General features: G+C 41.2%; 1 protein-coding gene across 1 annotated transcript in view; it reads left to right on the forward strand.

Annotated features, from left to right (window-relative positions):
• Window positions 1-17,063, forward strand: part of ARL15 (ARF like GTPase 15) — a gene marked incomplete at its 5' end in the record, with an annotated part of 253,639 nt that overhangs the window by 60,813 nt on the left and 175,763 nt on the right. Inside the window, one exon of the mRNA XM_089682681.1 lies at window positions 3,042-3,250. Within this exon, the coding sequence (XP_089538807.1) occupies window positions 3,042-3,250 (209 nt within the window). The remainder of the gene's footprint in view (window positions 1-3,041; window positions 3,251-17,063) is intronic.

Consider the following 17,063-nt stretch of genomic DNA (forward strand, 5'->3'; position numbering starts at 1 on the left):
TTGATGGGGGATGGGGGTCTATTGTTGCTGGTGGGGGGTCTATTGCTGGCTGCTGGGGGATATGTTATTGCTGGAGATAATCTATGTTGATGGGGGAGGGGGGTCTGTTGTTGCTGGGAGGGGCTATTGTTGCTAGCTACAGGGATCTATTTTATTGCCTTTCTTGGTATTAAGAAATTCCATACAAGTTATTTATCACCACAAAATGATACTTGGGTCTGTATTCTCTATAAGGGGTGGTATTGGGAGGTGTGTTAGGAGGTGGAACCAAGGAACGATGCTTGGAGGGGGGTAGGGGGTGGAGACAAGGAGTGACTTTGAATGGGGGAGTTTCCGCACCTATTCTCCGAGGGGAAAAAAGCCTTTCTGTGAGGGTAACACAGGCATATGCTGGACGCCCATGGGAACAAGGCTTTCCAAGCAGATTCTGGCATATCCTTGATTTTTCTGTGACATTACATACTCCTTTTGTGTACAATCCTAAACCGTAAAATGTAGCAGAAGGGTACAGCAACGAGTAGTATTTTTTAAAGGGGGAGTCTAAATGTAATTTTAGGAGTATAATCAAAATGTCAGGTGGTTGTGTAAAAAAAATGAACTTTAAATGTTGTGTCAAAGATCCTTTATATATTTTATAGGCAAATGCCGTTACCAAATTTAGTGGCGGATATGGTTTGTCAGCAGTGGAGGGGTTAAGGAAGGAGAACCCCCGCGACTCTGTGATGTCATTATTTAAGAGAAGTCTCTTATAAACATCCATTAATTCTGAAAAATGTGCATGTTTAAATACCAACCTTTAAGTTTATGAAACATAAACAGATTCTGTTACAAGCCAGTGTGTTCAGCACATATTAATCACAATGACAAATTCTTTGGCGTTATTTGTTTTTATATTTCTGCTCTGACAGGAAACCCGTGATTCATTCAAGAAGAGCGGCCCATCGTCTACCACCTCAGGATACACCATACATGAAGGTCCACTCCAGTCAGGCATGTCCGTTCGGCATTCGGGAGACACAGCCCACCTGCTGAACGGCTCAGGGTGTGATCTTGGTGTTCATTTTTACACCCGGGTGCCCTGCTAGCTAAATCCCTGTACATGCTGATAATATTCTTCTTCTGGTACCAATTCATAGTATGAATAAGTAAACCATTCTTGGTATTCCCAGGTATATGCATCACACCTCAAAGCCCACCACAGCCTCATGGTAACACACTGGAGCCTTAAGGGGAGGTTGTCACAGCAGAGAATTGTTTGAAAGAGTTTTCAGTCCCACCCAGAACAGCATAGAGAGAGAATATTAGACATGGCTGTCCTGAGGTTTTATAGAACCAGGCAGTTCTTGTCTTACAAGTTAAGTGCCTTTAAAAAGGATCTGCCCCCTTTGACATGTTGTTGTCATGAAACCTTGAATTACATTTTGTTTTTTTTATCATCTATACCAGCCTTTCTCAACCAGGGTGCCTTGAGGTTTCTTAAGGGGTGCCTTGGCAAAATGTCTAAAAATTGCCCAAAACTTGTATACAGACCAGCGGTTGGAACAAGACTACTTTTTAGTTACACAATGTCGCAAGTTTTCATTGTGCCCCATTAATACCTTCTAGCCGCCGGTGTCCTGACAACCAATGGCATCATCAGTTGATAAGGAGGATGTCAGCTGCCTGCACAGCATCCTAGCTTGACCCTTCCCTGCCCCTCTCCATCAGTGCTGGGGTCACATCAGCTCAGTGATGGAGAAAAACTGAGGGGGAAGAGAAACATTGGAATACTAGTCAGTACCAGTGTGCAAAAGTGTTTACTCTGGAAGAATAAATCACCTAACGTTGGGTGTCCTACATGTGTGGATGTTGCTGTGTTATATAAAACTATTAGAATAGTTTTTTACATTTTAGAATGGGGTGCCCTTTTAAAATTATGGATATTCCCGAGGCACCCTTTAAATTATGGACAGTCTTGAGGCACCCCATTCTAAAATGGGGTGCCTCAAGAATGTCCTTAATTTTAAAGGGTGCCTTGGGACTGTCCATAATCTTAAAGGGTGCCTTGATTAAAAAAAGGTTGAGAAACACTGATCTATACTGATCATGAATAACTTTATTCCATCTTCCTTGGTGCAGTCTAAGGCAAGCTCTGATGTCAGACAGGGCACCCCCTCCATCAACGACCGTCTGACCACGCAGCTAGCAGGGAGACCCCTGCTTTGACTGATGGGACTTTTCTCCATCTCCAAGCACTTGCCCCAGATAGGCTGCTCATGAAGAATGCAGGGGAAGGGGGGGCCTGTCAGCTAAAATGTTCCAGGCAAGTGCTTAGAGACAGAGAAAGCCTCATCCCTTAAAGCAGCCATCCTTGCTAGCTGAGTTTTCAGACCCCAATGGAGGTAGGAGGGTGCCCTGTCTGTCCCCATCACTAGCCTTTAGACCGCACATGGGAAGGTGGGACAAAGTACTACATAGACAAATATATAGTCAAACAATTGTTCTTTTAGTTTTTAGTAATGAATAGCGTAGGGAAGGGTTGCAACATGAAGGGAGAGGCGTTCTCCCCTAAGTGAGAACAATTCCCACCTTAGATGGCTTCAACAGAACATTTGTCCCCATTGGAGGTTTTCTGAGGCCATGGAGTTTTTGGGCCTTTGGATGCTGAAGCTGCTGTATAGACAAATGTTCCATCATCTAAAGGTGCCTTATGGGCCAAGTTTAGGAGCAAACCAGTGGTAATAGGTGTACTTCAAATAGACATTTTGTGCATTCGTTTGTTCTATTGTTTTTATTGTCTGACTGGTCTTGCAGTAAAGATTTTATCCAGCCATTGCACACAATAGTTATTGTCTTATTACATACTTTGTTCAATTCCTGAAACTGTTGGATCTGAGAAGATGGCTTTATGCCTGTAGACCTAATTTATTACAAATATACATATGGGAAACATCTTCAGGCACTATGACCATGAAGAACATCATGGTACAGTATAATGTAGTGAATCATACACATTATTTTATGCATCGTGTGCACTAAAATTCTCTCTTTGCCTTGTGCAGGAGCAGCCAATATCCGGAAGTACTGGAGTCGTTATTATCAGGGATCCCAAGGTGTAGTCTTTGTTCTTGATAGTGCCTCATCAGAAGAAGACCTAGAAACTGCCAGGAATGAGCTCCATTCTGCTCTTCAGCACCCACAACTATGCACTTTACCATTTTTAATATTGGCTAATCACCAAGACAAACCAGCGGCTCGTTCCATACAAGAGGTAGGCTTATTCCTCTTTTTTTTTTTGCAGCAAGTTTGACTGGGATGATGCATTACGCCCCATCCACTAGGGGGCAGGAGACTTCATGTTTGTTAAACAGTGCTTGGTCAGTCTCTATTTACAACTTTTTAATGCCATGAGCCTGTACAGTCCGCTTTATGTTTTACATTCTAGCATTTATTCAACAGTTGTTTAAAAAAAAAAAAAAGACTAGAACCCCAGCTTTCTCCACTGTGGCCAAATGTTGGTAAAGGAATAAATAAAAAATAATAAACATCACCGTGCTGCCAGAATAACTAATAAGAGTACAATAGCAATTATAATATAATACAGGAAAAATCAAGCAAACAGAAATGTCATTCTACATAAATGCATATCTGAAAGAAATTCAAAGGCTATAAATTTATTCCAAAAGATGGAACAATTAGGAACAGTCACTATGTTAGTCCCAGTAATTCCTCCAGATGACCAAGGGGAACACCACAGACAATACTGTAGTATAGCTAATGCTGAGTTAAAAAAACAAGAGCTTGGGAGGAGATTGCTGTACTAACTATTCAATGTTAGTCCCCCTTCCTCACCATCACTAAAACTTCAGATTATGTAGATATGAAAATGAAGGCACAGGAGTTCCTATTAACAAGAAATGCTCTGCTGTTTTTCAAAAGGTATTCAAGACACTAGGTAAGATTCTGCCACTACTGCTTAGGCACCGTTTCCAAATGTTCCCTTGTAAGATATCTCTATTTGATTTAAGTAGTTCAAATGGAGCTTCACTCCACAATTAGAAATTAGGTCCATGTCTGTGCCCCCTCCATAATAAAAAAAAATAAATAAATTGCCTCTTTTAACCAACAGTGCCAACCCCACTGCTATTTTCGCCACAGCCATGTTCCCCATCACATATCTAAAAAAGACTGTTCATTCACAAAACGACCATGGAGGTTAGCTGCATGGGGGTGCCAAGCTGCTTGAATCTGGAATAGGCAGCTGACAGGACCAAGATGGCAGCACAGGATACAGGTTGTCAAATTGGCACAGATTGCTACAGGACAATGCTGGATCCGGGCAGGTGATTTTGAAGCGAGCCCAGCATAACCGTAAAGGGGTGATTGTTGAGAGGGGAGATTTAAGGTTCCTCCTTAGTAATGGTGTCTTTCAGATACTCAGCCAATCAGATTCTTCAATTTACTGGGACTGTTTCAGATGTTAAGTCCTAAATGAGTCTATCCTTAGACCGCAATCTCCTGAGATGTTGCATTAATTATGTAAAACCATCACATTGTGGTTGTGAATTTTACCTGACACGTGCACGGAATTATCCACCTGTTAGTATCATTTTTTGTCAATGGCTCTGAGTTTTAGACCTATTAGCCTGCTTCTTCTCACTTGCACACATATTACATGGTTTTACCTCATCTCACTCATTTTGCATATACCAAAATCCTGAAGACATCTGAGTCAGCATCTTAGTTCTGGAAGGAGATGCTGACCATTAATAGTGCCTCCATCCATTATAGAGAGGAAGGCAGACAGGGGTCAGTGTTGTCCTGTGATTGGTGTCTGGGCAATACACTTGCACAATTTTTTACTTTTTTTATCACGCATGCACTTGACAGGAAAATAACCCTTGTCTGTGTTAAGTTTGTGGATTGCACTTTTTAGCAGTCCTTGCCTTCTAATTTAGGTTGAGAATGAAGATCTAGGTTGGTGAATAGCTTCTGCACAGCCACTCAAATCAGCCCCACAGATATGCAGAGGTCAGGGTCTGACTTGCAGGCATTCCCTTAACCCTGCATGGATATAAAGAGTGCCCCAATGCCATCACCGTTTGTACCGGTCTGTGTGCTTTTAGAGGTGACTGTTTCTTCTCCACTTTCCACCACTGTCAGCAGATTGAAGGATAGAGGTCATTGCAGGCATTTTAGAGGTGGGTCACCCTTATTAAAACCCAAAGAGCATAGAGAATACCAGATGAGGGCAGCAATGCTATATAATGGGTTTTGATGTCAACATGGAGTTCAGCTTTAAATAAAAAAATCATCGGTTTAAACACCACAGTCTGCTTTCCCTTGCAACAGTAAGCTGTCACCCAGTAAATCCTCACTATAAATCAATGGAGTCTTTCAAACATTGTAAACTACGTTTTGGCAGCTGTCTGTAGCCATATAACGTTATCATGCGGTAAAATAGTGTGAGGACATTCCTGTCGTATGAATAGTTGGACAACTCCCTTTTGTATTTTTAAGATATTGTATTGTTTGACCTGGAAGATTTTTTGCAGAGCTCAACACGGACAGTTTCTTTTGACATCCTTATTTTGTAACTATCTTAATTGATGAAATGTTGCATCACAGATAATTCCTTTTTCAGGTTGTGTTGTATTGTAGAATATCAGCAATCTGAGGACTGCTTCTCAAAGCCCAACAGATTCGCAGTTAAAGTACATTAATGTGGAATGTTTTGGATCAGTAATTCTGTTCAGCCAGTCTTGTGATTTAACAACTGTATAACACTATATCCTGGCAAGTTTCTGCTTGGTTTCCTGTTTCTGTTCTGCTTTGTCCTATCTCATCTTCTCTTCCATTCTATATACATTTTTATAGTCGTCCAAACTGAACCAATATAACTATGTATAAAATGCTTAGTACTTCCGCCTGGCAGTACTAGGGTCAATGGTTTAAATCCCAACCATGGCACCACCTGCCTGGAGTTTGCATGTTCTCCCTGTGGCTGCGTGGTTTTCCTCCGGGTACTCCGGTTTCCTCCCACACTCCAAAGACATGCTGGTAGGTTAATTGGATCCTGTCTAAATTGTCCCTAGTATGTGTATGAATGTAAGTTAGGGGCCTTAGATTGTGCGCTCCTTAAGGGTTAAGGACTGATGTGAATGAACAATATATGTAAAGTGCTGCGTAAATTGATGGCGCTATAAAAGTACCTATAATAAATAAAAGTGGGAAATTTCTTTAAGCATTAGTGCTTTCAGGCAATTTCAGAGATTTTTTATTTCTTTGTACATGCATATCCGGGTTTGCTTTTTGTTTTTTGTTTTTGTTTTTTTTGTTTTTGTTTTTTAGCTTTGAGTGTTTCTGTTTTAGCCAATAGAAAGCTAGGTACTAGGAAGAGGAAAGGCATGAAAATGCACATTTTCAGGGGCTCCCGTTGAAGACTGTAGAGATCAGAAAAGTGTGACTCTGCCCCAAAGAAGCTCATGTACATTTTCAAGCAACACGTTTCAGGCAGGACAGCGTCTAGGAGTGAAGAGGCATCATTTAATATAATGGAAATCTTGATGCTGAGCTTTGAAGCACTTCAGGAAAGGTGCTTCAGATGACTCAGATGTGAGTGAGGTCAAAGGAGAAAATCCCTGGAATCCTTTTCAGATTTATGCAATTGCTTAACAGCCAGGGGCGAACTGACCATTTGGAAACTCGGGCACTGCTCGAGGGCCCGGGGTCAGTAGGGGGCCCCATAAGATGCCCCTGGTACCTTTTTTTTTTTTTTTATAGGCTTTTTTGAGTTTGGGCAAGGACACAGGGGCCCCATGATCCCCTATTGCCTGGAGGGCCCATGAGTTGTCAGTCCGTCCCTGTTGTTTTTTTTTGTTTTTTGTTTTTTCCTGCTTGGGATATTTACACTCAGTGTTTGTCAGGCTACCATTGTCAATTGGATGGAAAGTGAGTGAAAACAATTTTCTTCTGTTCCTTTTGAGACAAGAAGTGAAAGGAAATCTCCCCACTGGAACATAAATCGCTTAAAAAAAAAAAAAAAAAAAAACTGAAATGGATTTTAAGCCTCCCTACTCTTTATAAAACCTAAAAAGGAGACACTTTGTCAACTTTTCTTTTTTCTAGCTAGACTGCTGTGGGCATATACAGTCTCAGCCTAGGCTCCAACAAGGCCATGCCCCCAACATGTTTTGCTCTGCCCCTCAGAGCTCAATCCCATCTCCATCCCCATGATTAAGCTCCAAGGGGTGGAGTGAAACACATTGGGGGTGTGGCTTGGTAGGAGTCTAGGCTGAGGCTGCTACTCTCTTTCACCACAGGTTTGTCATAATGTGCAGCAAATGGACATTTCTCCTGCTATTGAAGTTTGGAGCTGAGATGAGCTCCATTCCTCACCAGCATCCACAGTGGTTAGCACTGGACTAGTACCTCTAGTCTGAGCAGCACCCACACTCTTGCTATTGGGTCACATAAAAAAGTAGGTGCTTAAATGTCATTACTGGAGCAAGAATACTTTCAAACAATAACTGAATGGGAGGAGATTTTCAGGAGTCTAAATAATGCTATTTACATTTCAATGGATTTTAGATGCTAGCGTGCTCTCTTTTTTTGGTTGATACAAAATATAGGCGTAGAGAAAATGTTTGTTTGCCGGCCAGGCAACTAGCATTTTTAGGAGTCAAGGCCAACAATTTACAGCCTCCAAGCTTCTCTTGTGACAGATTCATATTAAGGGCACAAGGAGTGGTGTTTGACAATTGATATGAATAGTGTAGTGTCTGCAGTTATGGGAGAGGATCGAGTGCCAAGGTTGGGAGAAAGGCCTGTCTCGCATTCTCCACTTTAATTCAACCCAAAGGTGTTCTCTCAGGCGGAGGTCAGGATTCTGTGCAGACCAGTCCAGTTCCTCCACCCCAAACGCGCTCATCCATGTCTTTGTGGACTTTGCTTTGTGCAGTGGTGTGCAGTCATGTTGGAACAGGAAGGGGCCATCCCCAAAGAGTTGGGAGCATGAAATTACCCAAAATGTTGACTCCTTAAGAGTTCCCTTCACTGGAACTAAGGGGCCAAGCCCAACCCCTGAAAAACAATCACACACCCCCCTCCACCAAACTTTACACTTAGCACAGTGCAGTCAGGGGGGTACTGTTCTCCTGGCAACTGCCAAACCCAGACATGTCCATCAGATTACCAAACAGAGAAGTAGGATTCTTCACTCCAAAGAACACGTCTCCACTGCTCTGGAGTCCAGTGGTGGCGTGCTTTACACCACTGCATCCGACACTTTGTATTGCACTTGGTGATGTAAGGCTTGGATGTAGCTGATTGGTCATTGATACCCTGATACTGTTGTGCTAATCTGAAGGCCACATGAAGTTTGCAGGTCTTTAGCTATTGCCTCTGCAGACAGTTGGCGATTTCTGCTCACTGTGCACTTCAGCATAGGCTGACCCCACTCTGTCATTTTATGTAGCCTACCACTTTGTGGCTGAGTTCCTGTTGTTCCCAGTTGCTTCCATTTTGTTATAATACCACTAACCGTTGACCATGGAATATTTAGTAGCAAGAAAATTTCACGGATGGAAACATTAACACCAGTGGCCTTCTGGAGGTCATTTTTTAGAGCTCTGGCAGTGCTCATCCTGTTCCTCCTTGCACAAATGAGCAGGTGCAGGTCCTGCTGATGGGTTATGGACCTTCTACGGCCCTGTCCAGCTCTCCTAGAGTAACTGCCTGTCTCCTAGATTCTCCTCCATACTCTTAAGACTGTGCTGGGAGACACAGCAAACCATCTGGCAATTGCACGTATTAATGTGCCAATCTGGAGGAGTTGGACTGCCTGTGCAACCTCTGTAGAGTCCAGGTATCATCTACCAGTAGTGACACTGACCATAGCCAAATGCAAAACTAGTGAAAAACAGAAAAGATGAGTAGAGAAAAAATGTCAGTGGCCTCGCCTTGTAAAACCATTCCTGTTTTGGGAGTCTTCTCACTGTTGCCCATCTAGTGCACCTGTTGTTAATTTCATAAACACCAAAGCAGCTGAAACTGATTAACAACCCCCTCTGCTATGTAACTGACCAGATCAATATCCCAGGAGTTTAATTGACTTGATGCTATACTCTGATTAAAAAGTGTTCTTTTAATTTTTTTTTGAGCAAGTGTAGTTTATTACCTGTGGCTAGAAGTAAGTTGATGGAAAGAACTGTGAGTTTTTAATGCTTTGCTTTTATTCGGAGCAAAAAAAAGCAAAAAAAACATTGACAATGAATGTATGTCATTGGCTTATAGAATGGAAGCCCCCCCACAAACAGGGCCCTCTTAAAAATGGAATTGCATTGTAACTGTATTGTCTCCCTTTAATGTTGTAGTATGTCGTATAAACTGTTGGCGGTATATAAATCCTGTAAAATAATAATGGTTTATAGGCGGTGATATGAGAGAGGCGGATGAATGAGAATCGTATTCTACATAAATCTTGTTCAGTACATTTATGACTGTCTAGTTTACAGCTAAACTCCAGACAGATGCAAGAATCTGCCACTCTTGTTAATCTACAACTGTAAATTCCTAGGCAACGAGCAAGTTAATAAATATAATCAGAGTTGAAAACTGTACATTACCGCTAACCATTTCTTCCCCTGAAGGGTGTCCTTACTCTAGGTCAGGGGTCTCCAAACTATGGCCCTCCAGGTGTTGAAGAACTGCAAGTCCCATCAGGCCTTGCAAGACTCTGACACCCACAGGCAAGACTCCCAGAGGCAGAGGCATGATGGGACTTGTAGTACTTCAACAGCTGGAGGGCCATAGTTTGGAGACCCCTGCTCTAGGTCATTGGTCTCCAAACTGCAGCCCGGGAGCTGGATGTGGCCCTTGGCTTGCCTTGAGGAATTATTCCTACCACTGACACCAGCAATGGGGCATAATTCCTGCTATTGACACCAACAATAAGGCACTATTCCTCCCACCAACACTAAAAAGGGTGACTATTCCTACCCCTAAAACCAGAGATGGAGCATGGTTTACTCCCTCTGGGCACAGTCTGCCCCCCCAGAGTCTGAACGACCGTAAGCTGGCCCTAATTGTTTAAAAAGTTTGGAGACCCCTGTGCTAGATCGCCAATGTTTGACTGTTCTGGCATCTACAGACTTCTATGTGTTTTGATTTCTTTGAACTAACTTTGATAGCCTCATTAAAAACTTCCCAAACTGTCCAATCTCCACCCATCCCCTGAGAGACCATACAGTCCAACATTGTCTGACTATTGACCCAAGCCGAAACGCGTTGTAGTGCAGATCCAGTGTTCTTATTAAATCTCACATCTTTCATCTGCATGCCTATTCCAGGTCAGTAACTCAAAGTTTAGAAGCCAGACACAAGCAAGCGAGAAGCTTTTTCAGATGGCAAACTTCTTATTTCTCTGACACTACTTAACATATCAAAAACCTCATATCGAGAAACGATTAATAAAAATCTGAAGTGCAAATAGTTGGTGATAATTATAGTTACTATTTAGCCTTTTTAATTTATTTTCTTCAGGGTTTTATACAACGTTTAAGTTTTATATTCTGGAAACACAATGGTGATTCATCCTTCTCAAAATTAATTGAACATGTGGGTAAAAAATCCTGTATCGTATACCCATGTCAACACCATAAGAAAAGTTTATTTTGTTTTACAACATTAATGACATTTCAGCCTGCATCGTGAAACTTAATACCATGTTGTAGGGAGTATTGTCTTCTTTTACGGTTTCTTCCCATTACAGTTTGTGTTGGAACCTTCAGTACCACTTTCATTCTCATCCAAGAAATCATTTGTCCTTGGCGAGATGCGATGATCTACTGTATTTAACTATAGTCTACCAAACGCCATAAAATGTTGTGAATATGATTGTGAATTTATTTCTTCTTTTTCTTCATTTAATCCTTGTTGTGAAGAACGCAAGACCAAAGTTCAGGTGTTCTTCCTGCCAAGGAGAGGTTAGTACAGACAAATGTAAAAGATGTCTCCATTGGACTCAAATCCGATGACAAGCGATGGGAAAAATTATAGCACAAAGCATAATGGCCAAAATTATAATGGGCTTCAGCCTTAATTCACTACAGATGGTCAGATTATGAACTCGTGATTTTGTTTTTCTTGTTTGCAAGCTGTGTATTTTGTGAAGCTTGCAGTCATTTCAGTCTCAAAGTGACCTTATCTTTCAGGGAAGGAAATAGATTAAATTTCATGTTTACACCGTAGCTACGTTCCCCTATTGGTATATTACAATTATTAATCCTCTGTTGTGGTTTTTGTTTTGTTTTTGTTTTTTTTTGCTTAATTGTTGATCATATAAATTTAAAATGTATGTGCAGTATAGCCAAGACATCCTTTTTGGCTTTGTGGAAAGTAAGAAAGGATTAAAATCCATGTTTAATATGTTATTGCCTGTGTCCTTTTGGAGAGGTTTCCCCTTCACTTGTCTTGAAGATGCAGCAGGAAGTGAAGGGGAAAGCTCCACATGTGATAGGGAAGCCCCCTCTTGAAAAGTGTTCACTGGATCATATTTCACTATGAAAAATTTAGGCTACTTTCACACTGATTGCCAATGCATTTTTCTGCGTTTTTACTGCGTTTGCAGTGCTTTTTAGGACATGTTTTAAAAAAATGCAATGTAGGTGTGTGTTTGATGCGTTTTTACCACATTTTTCATGCATTTCAATGGGGAGGTGCATTTTGTATGCTTTTTTTTTTTTTTTTTTTTTTTTTTTTTTTTACCATACCAAAAGTGCAACAAGTAGAATTTTACTAAACGCAGCAGACGGATCAGTGTGATGAGTTCCATAAGTGTTGTGTTTGTTCCACTTTTTTTTTTTTTTTTAAATGCAAAAAGTGGAGGATAAACTGACCAGTGTGAAAGCAGACTAACCATCACCTCTTGTTCTTGTAACTACACTAAAATTTTGGATTTCCTAAAAATAGGGTGAATCTATGTAGCAGAATTGAAATCGCACTGAAAACCTTGCAGTGGTTATAATTTCAAGCTATATCCAAAAAAGGGTTCACTTGGGACACTGTGGTTTTACCACTCCCCGTCCGCCCATCTAAAGCCCATAGGGGTGTACATATGCTGCTGCTATTTTAACCCAGCCTGAAGAGTTTGGTTGGTGGCACTGCCGGTCAAACTCGTCCATTGAGGTTAATAGGAGGATGCTGCAATTGTGAGCCAAAAGCTTGTCTCGCAGTTACAGTGCAATTTTTATTAATTTATTCTTTCTATTTTATTTTAATAGCAGACATTCAAAATTCAGGAGGTGGCGGGATCACCTCCTGCATGCCTGCCAGCTACTTTTTTTCCGCCCTCTAAAAAGTCATCCACCATAAACCATAAGCACTGCCGCCAATGTGGAAGAGCCGTTACCACAATTACTTTTAATTCAGCATATGAAATACTGAGCATAAGATTGCATTAAATGACTTTGTTCTAAACTAACAAGCATAGCAGACAACACTATAATGGGACTGAGCCTTACATAAGCCTTTATGTAATGAAAGGAAAAAAAATGTAGTGATCCGCTCCAAAGAAGGGAGATCCACTCCCTGTTAGGGAGACTATGAATTAATTAAACCTGTGTTTCTCTCCTATACCCTATTATAAAAGCCCCCCATTTACCCACCAATATTATTCTGCTTTTGCGTACCTTATTACATGGTTACATTAATGACTTGCGTATACATATTTTCAAGGCAATACTTTTTGTTTTTAAATGAAAATACTCTCTCTTGCATTATTTGCCAGATCTAGAATTTGTATAGTGAGCTTGCTTTTATGAGTTAAACTTTGTCTTTTAATTTTACATTGACCCCTTGTAAATTTAAATGTTTTTTGTCTACTTGCATTGATGTAAATAATTTTTTTAGCTACCTGTTGTTTTTTTATTTTATTTTATTTTTTGCTTGAGAGTGTTTTCCCCATTGATAGTATTCTGTTTTATACTCGCTGTGCATTTCTATGGTAATATTCAGACACCAAAGCATACATGTATTGGTTATATTATGGCATCGTGTACAATTTTATAACCCTGTAACCAAGTTTTGTTCTTTAACTTTTGTTTTTTGTTTTGTTTTGTTTTTTACCCAAGTCGAACTCTTTACTTAGTATGATTTGACCACTTTGAACTTCTAAAACATTTTGAACTGAATGTCTTTTATGAAGTTCCCTACTAAATAAGTAGCAAAAGGAAGCACTCAGACTGAACCTTTTTGCATCTCTGATACTCCATTCTATTCTTCATTGAAAAAGGAAAAGAGTTTTTTTCTCTTCCCTTTTGGTCGGGTCTTGCAGAGGTTACCTTTGTAGAGCAGTTTGAATGTCAACTCGACCGTACAAACTTGTCGTAATGAAGGTAATGTCGAGGGCAGTCTGTGCCTATTATATCTCCCTAAAATGAATCTGTGTGGTCTTTTTTAGCAACTCTTCTAAGGGATAAATGGTGAGGCATTCTCCTTTCTTGTCGGCAGAATGAATAGTGGTATCAGGATAGACAAGCTCCCTAAATTATGCAGTGAATTTACGGTCACACATTCTCTGTGGATCAATGGTAAAGTCTATATGTTCGGGGAAAACAACATTCACTTCCACATATGTAGAGCACATGCTCAATTGACACAGAAAGTGTTTATTTTATTATAGCTGATTTTTTAAACTTCTTTATTTGTTTATTTTGTCTTTTTTTTCCAGACAGCTCCATCACTTTGTCAAATTTGGCTTATCTAGCTACCAAAAATCCTGAAAATCAGATGCTACACTTATAGGGATTATGTCGCCAGCCGGAAACAAAATTTAGATACGTAACAGCTCAAGTAGACAAAGGAAAAATATTTCTGTCAAGTTTGTCAGGGTCCAGAGTGTTACATGGTAACGGAAAATTCATTTTTGGTGCCGCCATGGTGAATGATTGCCTGCGGTGTCTAGAGGAAGAGTAGAAATGAGAACTCCTGACTAGTTTTCTGCTCTGATGACAGTATCTAAATGTGGAACCCAGACAGTATCTAAATGTGGAACCCAGAACCATATAATTGTTTTTATAAATTTAGGAAGGGTTAGATTCTCTGTCAGGTTTTTCTGTTGCTGTTTGGGAGGTTGTCTCACGCTTTTGCTGGGAGCTGAGCTTCCAGTTTTCCTTCTCCATATTTTCATATTGAAAGTATTCTGTGCAGCCACTAGTAGATTGTCCAAAAGATTTCAGGATCCAGAAACACTAGTAGATTGTCCAAAAGATTTCAGGATCCAGAAAGAATAAACCGGAAATTTAGGTCACAGGTCAGTTCACGTGGCCACCAGCACAGGAAGTGAGGGGAGTGAAGGTGTTGCTGGAGTTCTACCTTAAATAAAATATTACTAAATCCCTGACTTTCCCCAGATAAATGCATGGCAGTGGCAGCACAGATAAATGTAGTAATGATGTATGCCTTCACTTGGTCTGTTCTTGGGTCAGACAATTTTGCTTTTAATTTACCGTAAAACACTTATCTAAGAGCACAACAGATAGCAGGAGATCTGTAGGAGAGTTTATGGATCTTTACTTTACCAGGATCTGCTGTAATCCTTTGGGTTATCGCTGAGAATTTATTCAGGTGTTTTTGTCAAGAGCAGATATGCAATCCATTGTTTTGTAATAACACAAGTACTTAAGTCGTCAGCTCAGCAGCAGAATAGTGTACTATGTAATATAATTTCTAAGTTCTACTTTCATTTTGCCTCTGTGCTAATCAGCCTCTTGGTTCTTTCCCAGTGAGATTCCACCTCTAGCACACACATTGTTCCTCCCCCCCCGAGATTCCACCTCCAGAACACACATTAGTCCTTCTCCAGTGAGATTCCACTTCCAGCACAAACATTGGTCCTTACCCAGTATGATTCCACCTCCAGTGCACACATTGGCCCTTCCAGTGAGATTCCACCTCCATCCAGCACGCACATTAGTCCTTCCTCAGTGAGATTCCACCTCCAGCACACACATTAGTCCTTCTCCAGTGAGATTCCACCTCCAGCACAAACATTGGTCCTTACCCAGTATGATTCCACCTCTAGTGCACACATTGGCCCTTCCAGTGAGATTCCACCTCCAGAACACACAGTCCTTCTCCAGTGAGATTCCACCATCAGCACAAACATTGGTGTTTACCCAGTTTGATTCCACCTCCAGCGCACACATTTGCCGTTCTAGTGAGATTCCACCTCCAGCACACACATTGGTCCTTACCCAGTAAGTTTCCACCTCCAATGTACACATTGGCTCCTCCAGTGAGATCTCACCTCCAGCACACACATTAGTCCTTCCCCAGTGAGGTTCCACCTCCAGAGCACACATTGATCCTTCCAGTGAGATCCCACCTCCAGAGCACACACAGATTGGTATTTTCCCTGTATCTCTCATCTAGCACACAGTTTTCCAGTTTCTCTTCCAGAAGCACTTTAATCTGCGATCACACACTTCCACCCTACATACCATATATTGAACACTGTTCATGTCCTACCCATAGGCATTGCACACTGAGCCCAGGCACAGTTTGGGGGATTAACGCTCAGTGAAGATCAGTTCAGCCATAGTCTTTGCCCCTCCTCTGGTCAAAGTCAGTTTTTCATCACGTATTGTGTTTGTGTGTTAGGGCACATATTATGTTAGGGGCAGAATACAGGTGAGAAACCACACACATCACTTCCCAATATCCATACCAGAAATAAGATGCCACTCCAGTACACAGTCACATCAGTGACCAGTCCAAGGTAAATATAAATTGATCTCTCTGTGATCAGCCGCCATAGAAGTCACTCTGCATCCTGTCTGCAGTGTATTTTTATATGCATCAATCCCTTAGTAATTAATAATTAGTGCGTGTGTGCATTAGCTCCTCGGTGACCTGTCCCCAGCAAATAAGCACTCACCCCTTAGCAACAACCCCAGTTTAGTTATCTGATCTCCTCCGTGTCTATTCCTCTGAGCATACAGTATGTGGTAACCCTTCAATGCCTAGTCTTCAGCCCACTTGCATTACCTCTTCAGTTATCAGTCCCAAGGAATGCATGTTAATTTCTAAGCACCCAGTACCCAGATCAGGTAGGTTAACCCCTCATCACTGGTGATTTAACCTTTCAGCACCAGTTCTTCTGGCTATGTCTTCTTGCTGTGCAGTAATACCTCAGCACCCATTCTCCAGTGGACCACAGCAAGTGGATATCTTAGCTACGCTGCCCAGTTTCATGTAAAACAAGCTCAAATAACAAAGCCCAGCCCCATTGTCCACGTCACCAGCACTGCCTCAACCCCTTGATCTTCTCTCCTGCATATACTACCTGCTAAGACATTTCTTTAGAATTGTCCACTGTTGTCACCATTGGGAAAACAATCCTGAAGCTGTTGCAGGAGTGCATGCAAGTAGACAGTATGAAGGCTGCAGGAGATTAACAGCACTGAGATGCAGCAAAGGATGAAAGAAAGTTGAAAACAAGCAACAACAAAAAAATGCCACTTGTTATGCAGTGCTTTCGAAAAGTAAATCTCATTCAGTTATGGCTTACATATACTTTCACTGTAGTTGTTGGCAGTAGGGTTTTTTTTTCTTGTTAGGATGTCTCTGTTGTCTGATGGACGCGCGGGCAGTGAGCATAGCAACCTTCAGATATAATGATTTGCAAAATAATTTGCGAGCGCTCCAGGCATTTCTAGAAGGACTAATGAAAAGACAAGTGATAGATATATTCTGACAAAAGGGACAAAGATGCTGCACTTAAAGAAAAAAAAAATTACAAAATTTGGCACTTTTTTTTAGCTTTAAACACGTTCTTTCCTTTTTTTCTGCTATTTTCTTTTGATCACTGATCTGGTTGACCCCACTCTCTAGGTTCTCTTTTTCTCTTTATTTGACATGGCCTGCTTCTTGAAGTATAGTCTTCTTTTGGGAACTGCTGGTGGTTCCACTTGACTAACCTGTGATCTAATGAGCAGCAAGGCCACGTACTAGTGACCATTTTGTTGGCATTGAAGGAGGATGGCTAGACAGGGTAGAGCAGGGGCTAGGTCATTGAAAAAGAC

This window comes from Staurois parvus, unplaced genomic scaffold, assembly GCF_062004578.1.
Source record: "Staurois parvus isolate SC_StPar_1 unplaced genomic scaffold, SC_StPar_1.0 ptg000294l, whole genome shotgun sequence".
Taxonomy (NCBI): domain Eukaryota; kingdom Metazoa; phylum Chordata; class Amphibia; order Anura; family Ranidae; genus Staurois; species Staurois parvus.